This window comes from Haemorhous mexicanus, chromosome 21 (assembly GCF_027477595.1).
Source record: "Haemorhous mexicanus isolate bHaeMex1 chromosome 21, bHaeMex1.pri, whole genome shotgun sequence".
NCBI classification, from domain to species: domain Eukaryota; kingdom Metazoa; phylum Chordata; class Aves; order Passeriformes; family Fringillidae; genus Haemorhous; species Haemorhous mexicanus.
In genome coordinates, this window is record NC_082361.1 from 11,089,763 (window position 1) to 11,109,421 (window position 19,659).

General features: G+C 53.6%; 2 protein-coding genes across 20 annotated transcripts; both read left to right on the top strand.

Annotated features, from left to right (window-relative positions):
* Positions 1-26: 26 nt before the first annotated feature.
* On the top strand, positions 27-4,491 carry LCN15 (lipocalin 15). 11 transcript variants are annotated; one of them, XM_059864853.1, is made up of 8 exons: positions 651-881; positions 1,470-1,609; positions 1,801-1,865; positions 2,159-2,272; positions 2,739-2,840; positions 2,939-2,960; positions 3,932-4,099; positions 4,214-4,241. In XM_059864853.1, the coding sequence occupies exons 1-8, from the start codon at positions 786-788 to the stop codon at positions 4,218-4,220; spliced, it is 714 nt and encodes a 237-aa protein (XP_059720836.1). In that variant the 5' UTR covers positions 651-785; the 3' UTR covers positions 4,221-4,241. The 11 variants fall into 11 exon arrangements, 8 of the variants coding, with proteins under 8 accessions (XP_059720837.1, XP_059720842.1, XP_059720843.1 ...); XM_059864854.1 differs by lacking the exon at positions 2,739-2,840 and having other exon boundaries at positions 27-881; positions 2,140-2,272; positions 4,214-4,491; XM_059864859.1 differs by lacking the exon at positions 1,470-1,609 and having other exon boundaries at positions 27-881.
* Positions 4,421-17,645, top strand: LCNL1 (lipocalin like 1). 9 transcript variants are annotated; one of them, XM_059864864.1, is made up of 8 exons: positions 4,421-4,592; positions 5,801-5,940; positions 6,425-6,495; positions 7,079-7,189; positions 7,707-7,807; positions 8,045-8,070; positions 16,087-16,138; positions 16,258-17,645. In XM_059864864.1, the coding sequence occupies exons 1-8, from the start codon at positions 4,425-4,427 to the stop codon at positions 16,813-16,815; spliced, it is 1,227 nt and encodes a 408-aa protein (XP_059720847.1). In that variant the 5' UTR covers positions 4,421-4,424; the 3' UTR covers positions 16,816-17,645. The 9 variants fall into 9 exon arrangements, 1 of the variants encoding a protein (XP_059720847.1); XR_009489026.1 differs by lacking the exons at positions 4,421-4,592; positions 5,801-5,940; positions 6,425-6,495; ... (1 more) ...; positions 16,087-16,138; positions 16,258-17,645 and adding exons at positions 7,249-7,273; positions 9,728-9,852; positions 10,961-11,373 and having other exon boundaries at positions 8,045-9,495; XR_009489030.1 differs by lacking the exons at positions 4,421-4,592; positions 5,801-5,940; positions 6,425-6,495; ... (1 more) ...; positions 16,087-16,138; positions 16,258-17,645 and adding exons at positions 7,249-7,273; positions 9,728-9,852; positions 10,961-11,373 and having other exon boundaries at positions 8,045-9,113.
* The last annotated feature ends 2,014 nt before the right edge of the window (positions 17,646-19,659 follow it).

Consider the following 19,659-nt stretch of genomic DNA (forward strand, 5'->3'; position numbering starts at 1 on the left):
GGGCTGAGACCCCACGTGCACTCACAGCCCTGCCCCGTGGTACTGCCTGGCCACTGAACCTGCCCTGTCCCACAGAAAAGGGTCCCTGAGTCTAGGACCCCTGGGGCATCTGCTCCCCCTCTGCCTCTTGGGCGCCCTGGGCTCCCCCAACCTCCCTGCCTTGGTTTTCCAGCTGGAGAGCAGGCTGGCAGCATGGGAATGGGGTGATGGGCAATCAGGAGGTCTCCAGAAGTTTGGGGAAGGATGGACATGAAGAAGGATGTCTGTGGGCTCTGGGTGTGGCTTGATCCTGGCCACCTCCTGGGCTCCATCCCATGAACCCGGACCCACTCCAGCAGTGGGGTCTGAGCCTGCTGCCACCAGCCTAAGAAGCCACCACCCCTTTGAGGGCACCGGGCTGTGGCTCAGCCTGGGGTAGAACACCAACACAACCATTCTCTGGCACTGAGGATCCTGAGGCAGGATCTGTCCCACCACTGACGGACCCTAGGACCAATGGGAACAGCCAGGAGGGGGCCCCTGTGATGTGTGTCACACTCCTCCCCATACAGGCTGGGCACGGGGCAGCACTTTGTCCTGGTGTGCTCTGGGCTGGGTCTCACACAAGGCTGCATTCGACTGGAACTGGGGGGGACAGGGCCAGCACTGTCACCTAAGCCGGGCACAGGTTATCCCTGCTCTTGTGTAACCTGTTGCATAAAGCTGGCGTGGGCAGGAGTGCTGCCAGCAGTGGGGGCTATAAAGTGGGTGCAGCCTCTCCTGCCCACATCCACTCTAGGGTGAGGATGACAGCAGCACTGCCCAGCCTGGTTCTAGCCCTGCTCTGCCTGCTGCAGGCAAGAGCCCAGGTCCCTGTGCAGCCGGACTTGGACACCAAGAAGGTAAGTGCACAGGGTGCTGCCTGGCACATCCTGCCTGGACTGCAGGGGCTGGTGGGGGCAGTGGGCCTGTGCTGCACCCCCGGGCACCTGCCAGCCCAATCCCTGAGCCAGCTTCAGGACAGCTTCCAGGGGAGCCTGTGCAAAACCAGGTTAGTCCTGGCTGCTGTGTCCAGTGCCAACAGCAGCCCCACTGCAAGGACACCAGCGCGTGGGGCCATGATGTCTGCAAGTATGTGGCACTTTCCCAGAGAACACGGGCCAGGTGCTGCACCTGTACTCTTTAGAATGGGGCAGGACAGGGTGTTCTGCATGCAGGAAGGTGGCAGTTCCCATGTTTGCCTAGCTGGTCCCCACAGAGGTGGCAGGTCTGCCACCACCGGCTGGCAGGTTTCTACAGTGGGCTGTCATGTTCCCCATGGCAGAGGGCAAATCCCCACAGATGGTGGCAGGTCCTCATAGAGAGTGGCAGGTCCGCTGCAGGTTGGCAAATTTATGCAGTGGGCTTCCAAGTCCCCTATGGAGGAGTGCAGGTCCCCCTGGCAGGTCCCCACAACTTTTCCAAATTCCACCGGTGATGTCCTGCTGCAGTTTGCAGGGGAGTGGCATGTCACAGCCATTGCTTCCAACTGCTCCATCTTCCTGAAGATGAAGGATGGGATGAAGTCATCCATGGCCATTGTGAGCTTCACACCAGAAGAGAACCTGGCCATGAAGTTGGTCTGGCCCCTGTAAGTGTCTGTCCTGCTCGCCGTGTTCCCTGCGGGCCAGGAACTCCTTTCCCCCCCCACAGCAATTCGCTCACTGCTCTGGGTTGCCCAGTTCTGCCTCAGTGCATCCCCCTGTGCAGGCTGGGCCCATCTCACCCTGCTGCCTTCCCATCTGTCTAGTCACATTTGTCTTTTCCATGTTCCTTTTCCAGGATGGACAAATGCCAAGAGTTTGAGCTGCTCTTCCAGCAGAGCGGGCAGGCGGGGCACTACATGGGTATGTGTGGAGAGGGGCTTTGGAGCCATGGGTACCCCGAAACAGAGGGCATCCCCAGCCCCCATGCCTCAGGAGTAGTGGGAGGTGGGCTTGGCCCCTCTGCCTCCACGGTTCAGCAAGAGGTTGTGGGTGGGTGGGCGGGCACCTGGCTCCTCCACATCGAGCAGGGGTTCCTTCCTCATACCCCCTTCAGGCAAATTTGAGGCTTAAGCACTGAGCTGTGGGCCTCAGGAGGGCCCAGGAGGGCTCAGACTGTGTCATGTTACCCAGCCAGTCACCTCTGGGGTCCTTAGGAGCACAAGAGAAGAGGAATCTGAGTGTGATGGAGACAGACTACAGCCACTATGCTGTCCTCCACGGCGTCCAGCACAGCGAGGCAGAGCCCAGCACAGCGCTGCAACTCCTCAGTATGTTGGGAGTACCTGGCTCCTGGAAAGGGATGGGGGCACCAGCAGCAGGCAGGAGCTGGGCTATCCACCACTACCCAGGGCCACCACCAGCAGCACCCCATGTCCATCACCTAGGGAATTAATTTTAGGGTGAATGAAACCTTGCACTAAAGAAATCTCCAGTTGGTGCAGGTTGAACCAGAGCCCCCTGCAGTGTGCAAACCCAGCTGCAGCATCCCAAGCCTGCCAGCCACCCCATACCACCCCAAACAAATGGGTCGCTGATCCCAAGGGGCTTGTGACCCTTTGCTGCCAGCCCAGGGCAGCTGTGGGTTGCCTGGTGTCCAACCTGCATGTTCATTGCTTCACCTTAGTCCTTCCCTGGGGTCCAGCTGCTGCCCCACAGTACCTGGACCCCCAGTGTGGGGCTGGCTGCTGGGATTCCTTGCACTCACCAGTCCCCACTTTGGGTGTGTGGCTGCAGCAAGGGAGCAGGACGTGAGCCCCCAGCTCCTGCAGAAGTTCATGGAGCTCATCCCCACCATGGGCCTGACTGAGGACATGCTGGCCATCCTGCCCAAGTCAGGTGAATGGCCCAAGGGCACAGGGTGGCAGCATGCGGACTGTGCAGGGGCTCAGGGTGCTGCCAATTGCACACTCACCCCTCTTTTTGCTTTCCAACAGATCAATGCACCGGGGACATCAGGTGAGTTTGGCCAGGGAAAGCTGTGACTCCCTTTCAGCATGGCCTGGGCTGAGCAGGGACTTGCAGGCCCTGGGGGATCCCTCACTTGCCTCAGGGCTCTGTCACCTTGGCTTTGCCCTGCTCTGACCAGTCATCTGCCTGTCCTGCCTCTGCAGCTGAAGGACCATGTGTCCTCCAGACCTAGCGGACGGTGGGCTCTGCGCCCCACTCCGTGGTGCTCCTTCCCATCCTCCAGGCTCTGCCAGACCCCCTGCTCCATACCAGGATCACCCTCAACCACCTAAATAAATAGATGCAGAAGCTGCCCCAGAGCTTGGTGCTTTGTTGGTGGGAGCAGGGTGCTGCCAGGGTCCCCAGGCACCCTGAGCCCAACAGTCCTGGAGCTGACTCTTCCTGTCAGGCCCCCACAGGTTTTAGGGGGCTCCCTGGATGTGGTGTTTGCTGTGCCCAGCATGGGGAGGATGGGGAGCAGCTGCGAGGGCAGGGAAGAATGGAGCCAGGGTGGACAGGGGCTGGCACAGCATAGCTGGGTGGTCCATAGCTCTGGGCAGACAGGGTTAAGCAGTCAGACTGCCAAGTGCTGCCTGCAGAGACACCCCCAGGAAACCCCATTCCCTGCTCAGTCCTCTCCCAGGCCACCCAGCTGGGAGTGGGGTGGCATCAGGGCTGCCTATGGCCGGACTGGGACCCACATGCCTGCCAACCCCCTTGGTCCCCCATCTCACCAAAGCAAGGCCGTGCTGCCATGAGCCTCAAGGGCAGTTTTTATCCACCTCCACCTCCTGCACAGTGAAGGCAGCCTCTGGTCCCCCCTCTGCCTCTTTGCCCCACAGTCCCTCAGTGCCCAGGCAGGTGTTGGGCTGTGACCCCAGGAGCCTGGCAGAGCCAGACCACAGGGGACATCGCACTCTGGGAAGGAAGGACACACTCCCTCAGCGACATGAACCCCTCCTTCTGCCCGCCCTGCTCAGGGTGGAGCCCGCTCGGCAGACCCTGCGTGCCCCAGCGAAGGTGGGGAGGCCGCCACAGGCCCCGCGGGTCAGGCTGTGTCTGCGAAGGGCTGGATTTCGGCAGGATCCCAGCAGCTGCTCTGGGGCACGTTTCAGCCCGGTCAGAAGAACGGGTCACCGAGGGCCTTGGTGAGCTGGGCAACGGGGCTGCCCCGGGGCCGGTGCCGGGAAGAGCCTCCCGCTCCTCCTGGCAGCCCTCGGCAGCCCGTTGGAAAACAACCGTTTGCTTTGTTCTTTCACAAGCAACTAAAAGAACGGGGGAAATCCCAAATTTCAGCAGCGGTGCAACGGTTCCTGTAACTCCGTTTTGGGGCTGGCAGGCACAAGCCCCGCTCTGCCCCAGGGATTTGTTCACCCTTGGCTGCCCTGCGGATCCACCCCTTGCCCAAGCCAAGCCCAAGAGCGTTCCCGTAGGGCTCGGCACGGCTCCAGCGGGGTAGCGGATGGAGGAAGCATGGCTGTACATCCGACAGCGCCGGCACCACTCCCCATCCCACGGCTGAAGGCGGAGGAGCTGAGGCGAGATATGAGGACCGTGGGGCTGAGCCTGGGGATGGTCCTGGTGTGCTTGCTGCGTGTGCAGGCTGGGGACCTGGGAACTGCGGAGCCGGATGAGAGCAAGGTGATCCTCAGCATCCCGGGAAGGTTTCGGGAAGGTTTCGGGAAGGGAAGGGAAGGTTTCGGGAAGGGAAGGTTTCGGGAAGGTTTCGGGAAGGTTTCGGGAAGGGAAGGTTTCGGGAAGGTTTCGGGAAGGGAAGGGAAGGTTTCGGGAAGGTTTCGGGAAGGGAAGGTTTCGGGAAGGGAAGGTTTCGGGAAGGGAAGGTTTCGGGAAGGGAAGGGAAGGTTTCGGGAAGGGAAGGGAAGGTTTCGGGAAGGGAAGGTTTCGGGAAGGTTTCGGGAAGGTTTCGGGAAGGGAAGGGAAGGGAAGGGAAGGGAAGGGAAGGGAAGGGAAGGGAAGGGAAGGGAAGGGAAGGGAAGGGAAGGGAAGGGAAGGGAAGGGAAGGGAAGGGAAGGGAAGGGAAGGGAAGGGAAGGGAAGGGAAGGGAAGGGAAGGGAAGGGAAGGGAAGGGAAGGGAAGGTTAGGTTTCGGGAAGGGAAGGGAAGGGAAGGGAAGGTTAGGTTTCGGGAAGGGAAGGGAAGGGAAGGGAAGGGAAGGGAAGGGAAGGGAAGGGAAGGGAAGGGAAGGGAAGGGAAGGGAAGGGAAGGGAAGGGAAGGGAAGGGAAGGGAAGGTTAGGTTTCGGGAAGGGAAGGGAAGGGAAGGGAAGGGAAGGGAAGGGAAGGGAAGGGAAGGGAAGGGAAGGGAAGGGAAGGGAAGGGAAGGGAAGGGAAGGGAAGGGAAGGGAAGGGAAGGGAAGGGAAGGGAAGGGAAGGGAAGGGAAGGGAAGGGAAGGGAAGGGAAGGTTAGGTTAGGTTTCGGGAAGGGAAGGGAAGGGAAGGGAAGGGAAGGGAAGGGAAGGGAAGGGAAGGGAAGGGAAGGGAAGGGAAGGGAAGGGAAGGGAAGGGAAGGGAAGGGAAGGGAAGGGAAGGGAAGGGAAGGGAAGGGAAGGGAAGGGAAGGGAAGGGCTTGTTCTCCAGTCACCAGCAAAGCAGGGAGGACTGTAAAGGTGTTTTGGTACTGGGGACAGCTGGGGTCACTGCAGCCACCATTTGCTTTGCTGACACACCCAGGTGAGGACAGTCACCCAGCTCCTGTATAGGTGTCCCTAAGGGAATTTTGTTGCCTGGACGGGATGTAGGTGTTCCATGGACTGAGGTTGTCCTGGCTTGGTCCCTAAGGAAGAGACACTCTAGACTACTTCTCTGGACTCACAGCCTGCTCTCACTGCCATATTGCAGGGACATGGTACATCACTGCTATGGCCTCTGACTCCGAGAGCTACCTCCAAAATAAGGACCAACTGAAGATGGCAATGGCCAGCATTGAGGTCCTGGGGGATGGTGACCTGAAGGTCTCCTTTGCAATTCCCACGTTAAGTCCCACATGCTTTTCTCCACAGGCTTCACTACCACACTCCTCCCTGGACCTTCACTGGTGGGTCTCCACCTCAGTGCACTCACCAAAGACCTGGGCAAGGGTTCAGACAGGAACACCAGGGGCTTGGGACAGCTGTGGGCACCCCATCTTTAGGGCAGGCTCAGGACAACACTGGCGAGGACCAGTGCCACCACAGAGGGTGGGACAGGACCCTACAATTACAACTTTCCCAGCAGAACCAGCCTCATCCCAGAAGCTCAGACCATGAGTGAGGGCATCAATAATGCCCAGGTGCCAGCACTGTCCCCGGCCAGCCCAGGTACCCATTGTTACAAGGGTAGTATCTGTCCCCTCCTGCCCTGGCCACACCATCACATCTCTGAACAGCAAGTGTCACATCTGGGATAGCGACCCTTGAACACGGGAGGGGAGAGGGAGTCACTTCACCTTAGCTGGAGCATCCTTCACTTTTCTACAGCCCTGGGAGATGTATGAAGTTTGAATCGATCTACAAGCCAACAGGCAGCCTGGGTGAATACTACAGCTCTGGTGAGTGGGGGTGCCTGGCTCTTTGGGCAGGATAGAGGCATGTCCCACCATCCCTGTCTGAAGCAACTGGCTGTTCCTGGGGACATGGCCCTCAGGACTGCCTGCCCCTCCTGCATCCTGGTTGAGACATCCCTCTGTATCCAGGTGCTAGCTACATCCCAGGGCTGGTGGCCCAGCAGCATGGCAGACCCCTCAATCCCTCCCTCTGGGATAAACACATTGAGACCAAGTTTAAACCCTTGGGAAAAGCAGGTTCCTTCTGCAAAGAGGCTGTGAGTGGATGTTCCCAGGGGATGGAGCAGGGGTGGTTTTCCATCATTCCCAGCCCAAGGAGAAGTCTGACACGGGCCAACAGCCTGCACTGACCATCCATAGCCCTTTCTGCCCTTGCCTTCCTGTCCCTCTGCTCTGCGTGGTCTGTGGGGTCCCCAAGCTTTCCGAGGAGCCTTAGCAAAAGGGAAAACCAGGATGGGGGGATATCGAGGAAAGACAGGTTTGGTGGGCTTCATTCTCTTTACAGCCTCTTTGCAGAGTGGGGGTTTCCAGGAGGAGGTAATTAATTTTTCTCCATATCCTTTTGCAGACAGAGGCAATAAGACAGTGCGGCTGGTGGATACTGACGGCAGCTCCTACATGGTTGTCTTTGCCACCAGAGAGAAAGAGGGGAAGACCTTGCACATGCTGAGACTTTACAGTGCCTAGCCAGCAGTGGAGAGCTGCTCCGAGGGTCCCACAAGGCCAGGAGCCAGGGGACCTTCTCTCCCCACTCCTCCTCTAGGTGAGGTGCAGGAGTCGGGCAGGGACTACCATGTGTTCCCTGTGTGGCAGGGAAGGAGCAGGGGTTTGGGATGGCAGGGGAGGTTGGGGCTCAGGCTCCCAGCACTGTGCTACAAGTCCATGGCATTGGGTAAGTTTCTTGGTGGAGAAGGGTGGAGTGTGGGGGTCCTGCTGCACAGGCAGAACAGAATCAGTGGGAACAGGAACCAAGAGAGGAGTCACTGCACTGGTGTCAGGACCTCTGGCTCATCTTATATCCTGGGTGGGGTGTCTCATGTGCCTGGCCACCACTGTTCTCCAGGACCTCCACCAGTGCCTCCAGCCTTCTCCCAGGGACTGCCATGCATCCCACCCTCAGGTGGACACACTCACCAGCTTCCCAGGAGATGCAGGGCCAGGCACAGCCTGGAGCTAACTCATGTCTTTGTCTTTAGGCAGAACCCAGTGGGTGAGCCTCAAAATCAAGTTGCTGTTCAAGAGATTTGCCAAGCTGAATGGCTTCACCGACAAGACAATCTGGATTTTGCCAGGCAGGGTGAGCACTGCCCAGGGCCAAAACAGGGACATGCAGGCAGGGACCAGCTCAGCCCATCAGTACCACTACTTCATGGTCCGAGCTGGCAGGAGGGAGTGCTGGCAGCCAGCGGTGCTCTGGCTGGGCACACTGAACAAGATGAAACCCACAAGTTCCTTCTGAGTAGTCTACTTTGGGTGCTAAATGAGACTATTCAGACCACAGTGCCAGACTTAGGCTTTCTCTTTGTTTCCACAGAGGAATGCAGTCTTGGTGAACCGTAGGTGAGTTGCCGCAGTGCAAAATGGTGTTTGCAATGTTCTCTCCTGGAAATTGACCTTCTTGGTGCCCCCAAGGCAAGGGCCACCAAGAACTCTTTGAATTCCTCTGGGGTTGAGCTGTTTGAGCTGGTGCTGGAGCTTGCACACAGGTAGGACCATTCCTTTGGATACTGCTCTACAGCAGGGACCCCCAGGTAGCAGTTCCCAGGACTCCCAAGGAACAGTGTCCAGACACCCCCAGTGGGAAGTGCCTGGCACTGGATATTCCTTAGGGCTTTCTGGGTTTAGGCACCTACTCAGCAATGGTGGCATCCTGCAGCAAGGAGCTTCACTCCTGAGCAGCTGCCTCTGCTCTCCCTTTTGCTTGTCATGCTGATTCCATCTTCAGCTGCTCAGCCAGGGGCCGTGGGAGCATACCAGGGCTGGTGGGGACCAGGCTGGTGCAATGGGGATCAGCCCAGACACCAGGGTCCCAAAAACTGATGGGAGAGAGCAGAAGGGTGTTGGGGCAAAGGAAGTGCTTGGACAGCCTTTGATGGCTGAGGAGCAGTTTGAGACCAGCAGCTGATGGCTGCTGGTGATGCAAGATCATCTCTTCGATTCATGCTCCTTATGCTGTTCTAGATCTTAAATCTTTGACAAGCCTCCTTGTCCTCCCAGCCTCCCCTCTCACTCTTCTCTCCTTGCCCTGGCCATGTCCCTGCTGGGGCTGCATGGCCAGACCTGGACCTCCATCTCCTGGCAAAGGTGGGGGTACAACTGAGATTTACATGGAGCCTTGTCCTTTTCTCTGATCTTCTAATATCTCCTCATGCTGCCCCCTCTGGCACTCACTGCACGTGGATGAGATGTTTTACCTGATATCTGTCAGTCAGAACAGTGACCCCTCTGGGTAACTTTCTTCTCTTTCTCTTAGCCACTCTTGGGTGACCAAGTACTGGGACAGGCTGCCCCAAGGGGTTCTGGAGTCAACTCTGGAGGAGCTCAAAATATGTCTGGACACAATCCTGAGTGACTGCTCTGGGGGACTCTGCTTGAGAAAGGAGGTTGGACTGGATGACCTTCCGGCCTGAATTATTCTGTGATTTATCTTAGTGAGATCTTCCCTAACCTATGCCAGCTTGTCCCCTGCAAGCTTTGATAGACTTGCCAGGTGACATGGGGATGTCCAACACCTATGTCTTGTTGACTCCTCCAGAGAGGTGTATTTCTGAGGTGTGATTTTTCCTGCACACAAGTTGCATTCAGTCTGCCCTGTGTCATAGTTTGCCAAGACATCAACTAAATCCAGCATTTATTGCAGCTTTTGTGAGTATCTTCTACATTGTGAGGGGACCTACTTATCTGTTGTCCCTCTGACCACCTCTGCAGAGCCTGCTACATTCTCTTCTTATCATCTGGTGAAAACTAGAAGGCACCAAAGGGAGTGTAAGTGGCAGATGGGGGTGCTGCCGTGATGTTTGAGTTATTTTGTCTGGAAATGTCATCTCCTCCGTCTTACTCACTTGTCCTTGTCCATTGGCAGGACAGAACTTCAGAAGTGTTTGTGGAGGAGATTGTCCATTCTGAGGATCCACCAGAGCTCCTTCTTGGCCAAGGTGGATGCAGGGTTTCTTCATTTTTCTTTGAATTTAACCAGCTACTTTCAAATATTTTCTAGTATAAATTCCTGCTGCCAGAGCCTTTGAAGAAAGTGCAGCTGTCATATCTCAAAGCAGAGGAGCAAGGTGCCAGATGCTGGTGTCTTTGTTGTTTGTCTTACATTGTTGCCTTCAGCTGTCTTCAGTAAGTTAAAGAATGTTTATGCTATTTCTAATCAGGTTCTTTAAATTGATGCAATCATGCTGGGTTCCATTTAGGCTTTCCAATGTTGTTTAGGGTTTGTATTTGCTAATATCAGCTTAAGCACTCAGAGGAAAGCTAAGCTCGTCTTTCCAGACAATCTCTGTGCCATATGTGATAGTTAATCCTCTTGACTTTTCATTTTTTCTCTTTTTAAAAATAAAATGTGACTGTATGGGATCATCTCAGGTTGTAAGCAGCACAAGGATGACACTTTAATTTCAGCCTCTGACCCAGGTCCCACTTGCTGCTTGGGACCTGTGGGCTCTTGGCAATCCCAAAAAAAACTGAGTGCAAGGGTGCCCAACCAACCTGCCTGGAGCAGTCTTGTGTTAGAGGCTCCTGGATGTTGCTTTGCATGTGATGGGTGCAGCACCAGTCACCAGCTGGTCGTGTAGTCACCACAACAGGAGTCACTCAGGCAACATGCAGACATCAGGACCAGGCTTGTCCGTCTGCCTTTGATGGTGCAGAGAGAGACCACAGGGTTCCCCTGTGCTGCTGGGGTCTGGTGGGTGTGAGCCCAGAACAGCCTTTCCTCTTTCAGTACACATCCAGGGGTCTGTCAAAATCACAGCGGCGTCCCAAACCACTGAAGCTGCCAAACACAGCTGTTGTGAAGGGAGGTGCAGGAGAGGAGCAGCAACCCGGTGCTGGGGTCTGTGCCCCGGGCTGTTCCCTGCCCCTCCTCTACAGCCAGTAGTCAGGTCTGTCCTCCTTGTCTCTCTCCTAGCCTGGCAGTGAGAGGAGCACTCCATGCCAGCACAGGGTGTCTGGCTGTAGTGGGGTGACCCTGGCTGGACCCCAGGCACCCACTGAAGCCTCTCTATCTGTACCCTCTGCAGCTGGACAGGGGAGAGAAAATATGACAAAGGACTTATGAGTTGAGATACGGACTGGGATAGTTCACTCATCAAATATCATCACAGGCAAAACAGGCTCCAATTAGAGATATTAATTTAATTTATTGCTAACAAAATCAGAGCAGGAAAATGAAAAGTAAAATAAGACCTTAAAAACACCTTCCTCCCCACCCCTCCCTCTTTACCAGCTCTACCTTCTTCCTCACATTGGTGCAAGGAGACAGGAATGGGACACTACTCAGGGACAGAAGTCATTCCCCTGCTCCAGCATAGGGTCCCTCCCATGAACTTCTGAAATGTGAGTCCAGTTCATAAGCAACAGTCCTAACCAAACTGCTGCAACCCACTTTTCCATGGGTTCAGTCCTTCAAGGAACAGGCTGCTCTAGTATAGGTCCCCCACAGGGCCACAGTTCCTATGAGCAAACCTGCTCCAGTGTGGGCTCCTCTCTCCACAGGTCTTCAGGTCCCTGCCAGAATCCTGCTCCACCATGGGCTTGCTATAGGGTCACAGCCTCCTCTCAGGCATCTCCCTGCTCCAGCATAGGCTCCTCCAAGAGCTGCAGGTGGATCTCTGCACTCCTATGGCATCCTTGGGCTGCAGGGGCACCATGGTCTTCACCACAGGCTCAGGGGAATCTCAGCTCCGACACCTGGAGCCACTCCTTCCCCTCCTTCTCCACTGACCTTCGTGTCTGCAGAGCTTTCCTCTCACACATTCTCAACCTGCTCTTATCTGGCCGCAATTACAACTGCACAAAAACCTCTTTCTTTCCTTCTTAAATATGTAATCTCAGAGGCATTACCACTCCTAATTGGCCGAGCCTTGGCCAGTGACATGTCCATCTTTGGAGCCACCAGGGATTGGCTCTGCTGGACATGGTGGAAGCTTCTGGCAGCTTCTTGCAGAAGCCACCCCTAGAGCCCCCACCGCCAAAGCCTGGCTATGCCAACCCAATGCACTGGCAGATGTCTCAAAGTCCACAGCCTCGCAGGTCACCTGCTGGCAGCACAGCAGGAGCCCTGTCCCTGCCACAAACACAGCCCTGCTCACCTTGCAGACGTGTCACTCACTGCCCTATGCCAGGGCTGTTCCTGGCAGTGTGCCTGGGATGTGGCTCCTCATGAACAGCAAGGCTGTAGAGCTGGCCTGTGCTTCCCTTGAGCCTACCTCAAGCTCACTTGATTCATTAGATTTGATTGTAAATCAAATGCACCTTGATTAGCAGAAAGGCAAACAGTCCGTGCCACTGACTGGCTGATCATTCCCTGATGACTATCAGGTCAGCACATGTAATTGCAAAGCCCTAGAGTTACCGAAGAATGAAATGAAGATGCCACTTGCATCCCACTCACACAGCACTTCTGACAGTTTCTCCTGCCCTGGCTCACAGGCAGAGGAGTTTCAGAGTAGCAGCATACACAATCTGCTGTACCTCATGCCTCTGCACTCTCCAATTTCCAGTAAGGCAACTGGAGCCAGAGAACCCAACCCAAGGAGGCCCATGAGGCCACTGGGGAGAGGGCAATGACAATGCCCTGGAAAGATGCACTATAGGCTCCAGACACTCCTCACAGGGCAAGGAAAGAGGCTTCACACACAGAGCTCTGCAGCACTACATTAATTTATCCCAGCTCTGTACTCCCCATTGGCCTTCCCCACCCCTTTTACCCTTAAATGTTCATGTTCTAGAGAGTTCTCCCTTCCCTGTTTTCCCATTGATGTGTGTAACCCTGCCCGTCCACCCTGGTATTCCCTATTGGTCCCTTCCCAGTGTACCACCCCTGAGCCCTCAGACCATTGGATCCCAGATGCTCTTCTCCACCCCCTCTTTCCTGTATTTATACCCTGGACCCTCCTTTGTCTTTAGTCCATCTGTTCCTTTAGTGTTGCTTTGTGATAGGGCATTTTGGAACTCAGTGTCTCAACTCTCTTGTGTCTCCACTGCCATGTGTCTGTCTGTCTGTCTGTCTGTCTGTCTGTGTGCTGGTGCTCTCGTGGCTCCTACCCACTGGCCCAAGATGCTCTTGGGGAAGGTTGTGTCCACCACCAGCAGAGACCACAACACCAGCCTTGTTTCTGGTAGCCCAGGTTGTGGTGCTGTCCTGGGGATACCAGCTCTTTGGTATGCCCTTGGTTATGGAGAGATCACAGGGTCCAGGGACGGAGCTGGGGATGGGTGGTCTCCCTAGGGGTCTTGTTCTTGGTGTGTCTGTGTGATACCTTCCCAGTGGACCAGCCACATAGCTCTCCATGTCTGCTTCATCAAATCAACTTGAAGGCTCTGTGTATTGTAGTTAAAATAAATTTATACTAGGTAAAGGGAAAAGTTTTCAGTGATGACAAATGGGTTTAGAATCCCAAACACCTCCTGTATTTGCCTCATTAATTGAGCACTTTGGGCCTCAAATCTCCTGGGAAGGCACCGTGTAAGACCCCACAGTTCCCCAAGTGCCACTGGCCATGGGATCTGGCGTTTGTGAGCCCAGAAGAGCCTTTCTCCTTTCAATATACACCTAGGAGTATATTGAAATCACACAGATGTCCAAACCCTCATGCATTAGATCTAAAGAGCTGATTCCTGGGTCAAAGTAGTCTTTTGGCACTGTGTTTCAGCTGCCAGCTATTGCAGGCTTGCTGCTCCAGGGTGGCCACAGCAGCATGCTCAAGCAAAGGGCTCTCCTTCCTGATGCAGCCATCTCCCAGCTGGGATTTGCTTCTCCAGGTTGACTGTGTTGCGCCATATCTTCTCCAATGGACTCTCCACTCTTCAGGCATCCTGACAGCCCAGCTCAGCTTCCTCCTCAAGTGGGTTCCCTGTGTAACACCCAGAAAGGTCTCACTAACATAACACAGCATCAATATTTTCCCCACACAGTCTGGAACCCTTTTGTCCCCATGCCATTTTGGCATCCTGTGCCATACTGGTGGCTCCAGATTCCCCTGACTCTCCAGTCAAGGATCCTGCAGGCAGGCAGACTGCTCTGCAGACACAGAGCTCTTGTGCCCTCCAAGTTTTCTTTCTTTCCCCTGAAGCTTTGCAAAATGTCTGGGGTTAGATTCTTCTTCTCCCTCATCACAAAACCACTTTGCGCCCTCACTGCTGGAGATACAACGTTCATTCTTCCTGAGTCCAGATGCAGCCACATTTCCCTCCCTCAGCAAATCTCTGAAGACTCTTCTCCCTCCCTGATGCTTCTGTCCCAGTGCCTTCATGTTGTCACTGGCCATAAGTTGTCATTGTCCTCTTGGAACATTGGGAGCAGGAGATATCTGACCTCCAGGGTTCTGTACTGAGGACACAGCAGGACTGTCTGTCCCCATCTACGTGGCTGAAGGGCAAATACTTCCCCATGTAACTCTGCAAGCCGTTCTCACAGGCTCCCTGCACTCCTTCATGTTCCAGCACAGGCTTTTTTCTTTCCTTGCAGACATTCCACTCTTGTCAGAGTCCCTCCTTGGTGTCTGTATGTTGCTTGTTTCCTATGGGAAAAGTTGTTTCACCAGCCTCTCCCTTGTGCTTAGAAGGGATTTTTTTTGGTGCCTATTCTTTCTCTTTCATGTTTGAATGTTCAACTTCCCAAACCTGCTCAGCTGCAGGAACCAGCTCGCCTCACTTCTCCTGATTTGTGCTTGTTCTCAGCAACAGCCACCAATCTGCCCCTATTGATCTTCCCATTTATGCCAAATGGCATCGACTCATGCCTACTGGAGCTCTGAAGTTATTTTCCCAAATAGCTCTTCTAAAAACAACCAAAAGGAATAGGTACAAAAAAACCACCCCATCGGCACACTTTATGCTGGGTATGTTGTCCTCATATCCAAGGATAACTAGAATGACTGCTGCCGATGGGTGATTATAGCGCCTCCGCCCCTCCAAAGAGCTATTCTTCCTGGAAGGAAGAAACTGGAGCCTTAGCCTAAAGGATTTCTCTCCTGGTAATTTGTCCTCACCCCATACTGGCTGGCGATCTGTGATGGGCTCCCAACACCACGTAGGCAGAAATTCCTTTCCTTCCTTTCAAAGTCAGTTTAGGTCCAGTGTCTTGGTTTGGAAAGACAGGTGCCTGCTAAAGAAGGCAGGAGCCTCCCCTGAAATGGAGAATGCAAACCCTCCCCACCCCTCCGAATTGCTATGAATTTTAAATTAAGGGGCTCTCAGGCAAAAAATATGGGAGCAGGAAATAACAGTTTTTTAATAGGGAAAAAAAAAAAGGATAAAATAAAACAATGCAATACACTAGAACAACACTGACAGAATCAGATCTCAACCTGACACCCTGTTGGTCAGGGTATTGGTAGCAGCCCAATTGGAAAAGTGGCTGCAGTCTTCCTGAAGTGTCAGGTGTGGTTCTGTTGGAGCAGGGGGGTCCTGTAGAGAAAGGGTGATTCTTCCTCCGCAGATCCGTGGAAGTAGAAGCAGCTGCTGTTCCTCTGGGGAATCCAGTGGGAAGCCGTGCTGGTGTGTCAGAACCTCCAGATTATATTTGGGTAGCAATGCTTGGCTCCTTCCTCTGGGCGGAGCATCTCACAATGGGATGTTATAGTTCTTATCAGTCATGCAGTGACATTCAATAGCTCGTTATCAGCAGATGTCTCCTGCCGATGGTAATAGAATACATCTTGCCTTGCTATCTGGAACAGTCCAGAAAGATCTTTTGATCGTGTCTTTCCATGTCTTGTGCTGGCCTCCCTCCTCATCACACGCTCCTATCCCTCCTCCTGAGAGCTCCATCACCTCTGCCCAGCTCACACCACCTGCTTCTGTGACTCTGGGAACATCTTTTCCTGTGGGCAGCTCCACGTACTAGTCTGAGTTTCTCTACAGCAGCATTGCGCAAGGCTACCATTGCTTGTGATCTTTCCTATGAGCCAGATGTGAAGACACCAGCCCACACTGCTCTCCCAGCTGCTCTTATCTCTCAGGTTCTTTCCTTCTGTCTGTGGTTGCAGACTTGTTTACCAGCTCCTACTCCTCAGCACAACCCATACCAGCATGTAAAGTACATGCCTCTCCTTCAATCTATATTCCCTTCCTGGTTCAGAGCCTAGCATCACATCCCTGCATGTGTCTCCCATCCCACTGGCATGCCTCCTTGCATTGAAGAGTGTGTCCATGAATGCCATGGCATCCATGCTCAGGCACCACAGCCTTGGGCTGGCTGCTCACACACCCCCACCCAACTGCTAGGGACCAGGACAAACCCACAGCCCCCAACAGTTGCCCTGTTCCCTTTTGGAGGGCCCTTGCAATGTTTTTTGAGGGTGCTCAATCCTCTCAGCCTGGCACCCACCTTCTCTTTGCTCCTGGTAGATGTTCCTGCCCTTCTCTCTGGAAGGACCTGAAGACAACTCTGTCAGCACCGGTAGGTTCTTACAGACTTGTGTGAATCACTGATCATCTCCTGGCCTGCTCCTCTTGCAAATTCAGTAGCTTTAGTTTCACACTCAAAATATTCTGTATCTCATCTTCATTTATCCTTAGGCTCCAGTTTCTTGTTATACCCAGAGCCTTCCTGCAGGCCAGTGTCTCTTCTTTCCCTTGCCACTCTCAAGCCTGCTGGAACCACAGTCACCTTTGGATGCCGTTCTGGTCCTCCACACTCTCAGAGGTACCTGCCTCATGTTGTTTTCTCAGCACAAACATGAAGCTGACATCCTCAGTGCGGTATTGGGCAGCAGGCACTTTGTAACATTTAAAGTTGGGGTTTTTTTGGTTTTTTTTTTAATGTCTGCTTCCACAATCTGTGATGGAGAGGGCAAGCAGGACAACTTTCTGTATCTTCACAAAAGGTGTAAACACAATTTGTTCCCACGAAGGGCAGCAGCTTTTCAGGTAGGGTCTGACCTGTCATGTTTTGTGGGATCTTTAGACCAATCTCCAGTTACAGGCCAGGAAACCTGGAAGGAGAAGAGGAGCTACTGCATCTGTTCCCGGATCTTCTCCTACTACTGCATCTGTTCTTGTTTAGCAGTGTTTGGGACCATCAGGAGAGCCCTGTGTATGTCCACAAAACAGTCCTGCCATGTTCTCAGATGTTAGAGATGTCACTGAAGAAGCAGCTGAGTGACCTGAGACATTGAGTGACCCCCACCCTCCCAGCAGCAGGGACAGGTCTCTCAGTGACCTGACACAGAGGAAGAGCCTGGGGGTGCTGGTCAGGCAGTGCTGGTGGGGGCACAGCTGGCAGCTTCTCACTCCCCCTCACCAGCACATCCAGACCTCTTACTGCCTGGGGGGACCCAGGGGCTGGGTCCCTAATTCACAGAATCCTCTCCCTCTGTGACTGAAAGCTCCCCACTGCTGAGCTGGACTCACAGTACCAGCTCCAGAGAGCCCAGCTCTGCAGGTACAGCCCTCGATAGGTGAGGTGGGTCTCATCCCATCCATAAAGCCGAGTATCAGTGTGGAGCACTGCACAGCTCCTCGTCCTCTCAGGGGGGTGGCAGAAGGATGGCATGTAGCATCCTCTGGGATAGACTAGGAGGGGATTCTTTAACACTGCTAATTCTTTGGCCACAGGAGTTCTCCCAATAAGCAATTCTGGGAACTCTTTCCATAAGAAATAAATACTGCCCAGATGGACAAACTGTGCTGGCTATTCACACATTGCTTTGGCACGCCGATGCCCTTGATTAAGCCTTTTTTCTTTAATCATTTATCTACATGATGGCTTTGTCAGGCTCTCTGGAAAGAGCTTTTATTCCCAAGCAGAGCCCTTTCTGAGGTGAAACAGTGCAAAGCACAGCAGTAATACTCAGCTGTTTGCACTTCTGGTAAGTGCTGGATAATCTTGTCTGGGCTTGACTTGCAGACACTGCAGAGCTGGATGTCTTTCCCTTAATGCAATAAAATATGTATAAGTAGGAAAACCATTGTCAGTGGAGTGATCTTCATAGTTTCTGGAGCTGAAAGTTAATCCTGGGAACACAAAGCTGCTTCCACATGTGAAATGGCAATGAAGTGGGAGTGCAAGTGGGAGAGTGGATGGATCTGGTTCATGATGTGCCTTCAGGAAGGGTTCAGGGACTCTCAACACATGGAGCCAAGAGGGTGGTACCTGGTGCATGTAAATAAAGGGGTGGAAATGGATGTTTTGCTCAGTGTGTGCAGGGAGATCCAGCCACAGATAAAGTGAAATCTGTCCTCCCTGGACATCAGCCCGGTGGGGATCACTTTACGAGCAAAACTCTGTAAGAATCCTACTGAGGAAAAATTATGGAAACTAGTGTCTTGTGACTGATGGAGCCAAGATTTTCCAGTGGGAACCTGACGTGCTTTATCCTACTCAGGTTAGGCTGCACTACATCCTCCCAGAAGACATGGACAAGGCAAGGCTAGGTGAGGAACCCAGATTTCAAGACACCTACAAAATCAGCAGCTCCTTTGGAAATAAAATGGGAATTTCCCATCCCTTTTTACCCATGATTCCCAGGGCGGGGGTGAGTCAGAGCAATCTGCAACCCCCACTTTTCTCTCCTACTGCCAGTGAAACCTGAGAGTTCATTGGTCATTCCTGCCAAGTGTAGCAGCTTTAGCATTGGGCTGGGAATACACCTCTGGAGCTTACGGGTAGAGGGGGAGGATGGAGAATCCTCGTGACAGGGAAGGGCTGGGTACCATGAGTCCCAACTGTGTCTGTGCTTAGCCTTCATCAACTCAAGACACTGACAGATGAGACCACCCCACAATACAGACTGGTGGAGCTTGCTGAAAGGACCAACAGTGTCGCCAGGGATAAAAGGGATAAAAGAATCATGAATTTCTGTTCTCAGAGTTCAGGGGAGACCCCTGCTTCCTCTAGAGAAGCCAGGGTGCATGCAACTCCAGGGGTACACAGGACAACTCATCAGGCTGCAGGAGGAAAGTATATTTGGACAAATATACTTTGGTGTTATATATTTAGTGCAAATATGTACAATTTAATAAACAAAATAAAATATTTTGAATGAGTGTTATTAAATCTTTATCTTATCCTTTTGCAATGTCTAGTCATGTGTATGTTTTACAATCTACATGTATATAACTTATGAATAAAGGGAGACATCCCTGCCAGAGGGTGGGAAGTGCCTGCAGTCAGGGTAGAGGCACAGGTGGTTTCCCTAGCTTTCATCCAGCAGGATCTTGCAAGCCCCCAGGGTGGTGACCATGGCTTTAGTGGGTCCCTCTCTAGCTGTCCCAGGAGATCAGGTCCCACCGTGCTGCCAGCCCTGCTTATCTCTGATGGATCAGTGCTGGAGGATCCAACTCAGGCCCACTGTGGTCGGGGCTCCCAGGGTGCCATCCATCTCCCCACCCACCACTTGCTCCCAGATGAAGAAATAGTGCCCCTGCCCCTGGCTGAGTGTGATGCTGGGGAGTGCTGAGGTCCCTTCCCTAAATTTCTTCCATGTCAAACTATGACAGTGTCTCTACAAAAGTGCTGTGTCCAGTAAATGGTTTTTATTTCAACTCACATTTTTGTGCCTCCAGTTCTCAACTTCATTTCCAGAGCCGGAAGAAGGTCATAGAAGCAAGGGGGGAGAGAGGGAAGGGAGCAGCGTCTGGTTTGGGAGAGTCTTGGGCAGGGGGCACTAAACTGGGGAGTGCCATTCCTAAACCATGATAGCAGCTTTTTCTTGGGGAAGTAAAATTCCAGACAGGGATTTTTTTTTTTTTTCACAGTCCCTTTCACAGAAGCAAAGGGCCAAGGAAATTAAGGAATAAAGAAAATTGAAGAGGTAACAATTCTGCTGGGAGGAGATGACATGGCTGGCCCCATGCCATGCTGTCATCCACCTCTACCTGGCACCTTCCTGCTCAGCCATGGTGGCAGGGGGAGCCACGAGCAGGTGGAAATTCCTTCCAGAGACAGGCCTGACATCCCTGTCACACCACACCATGGCA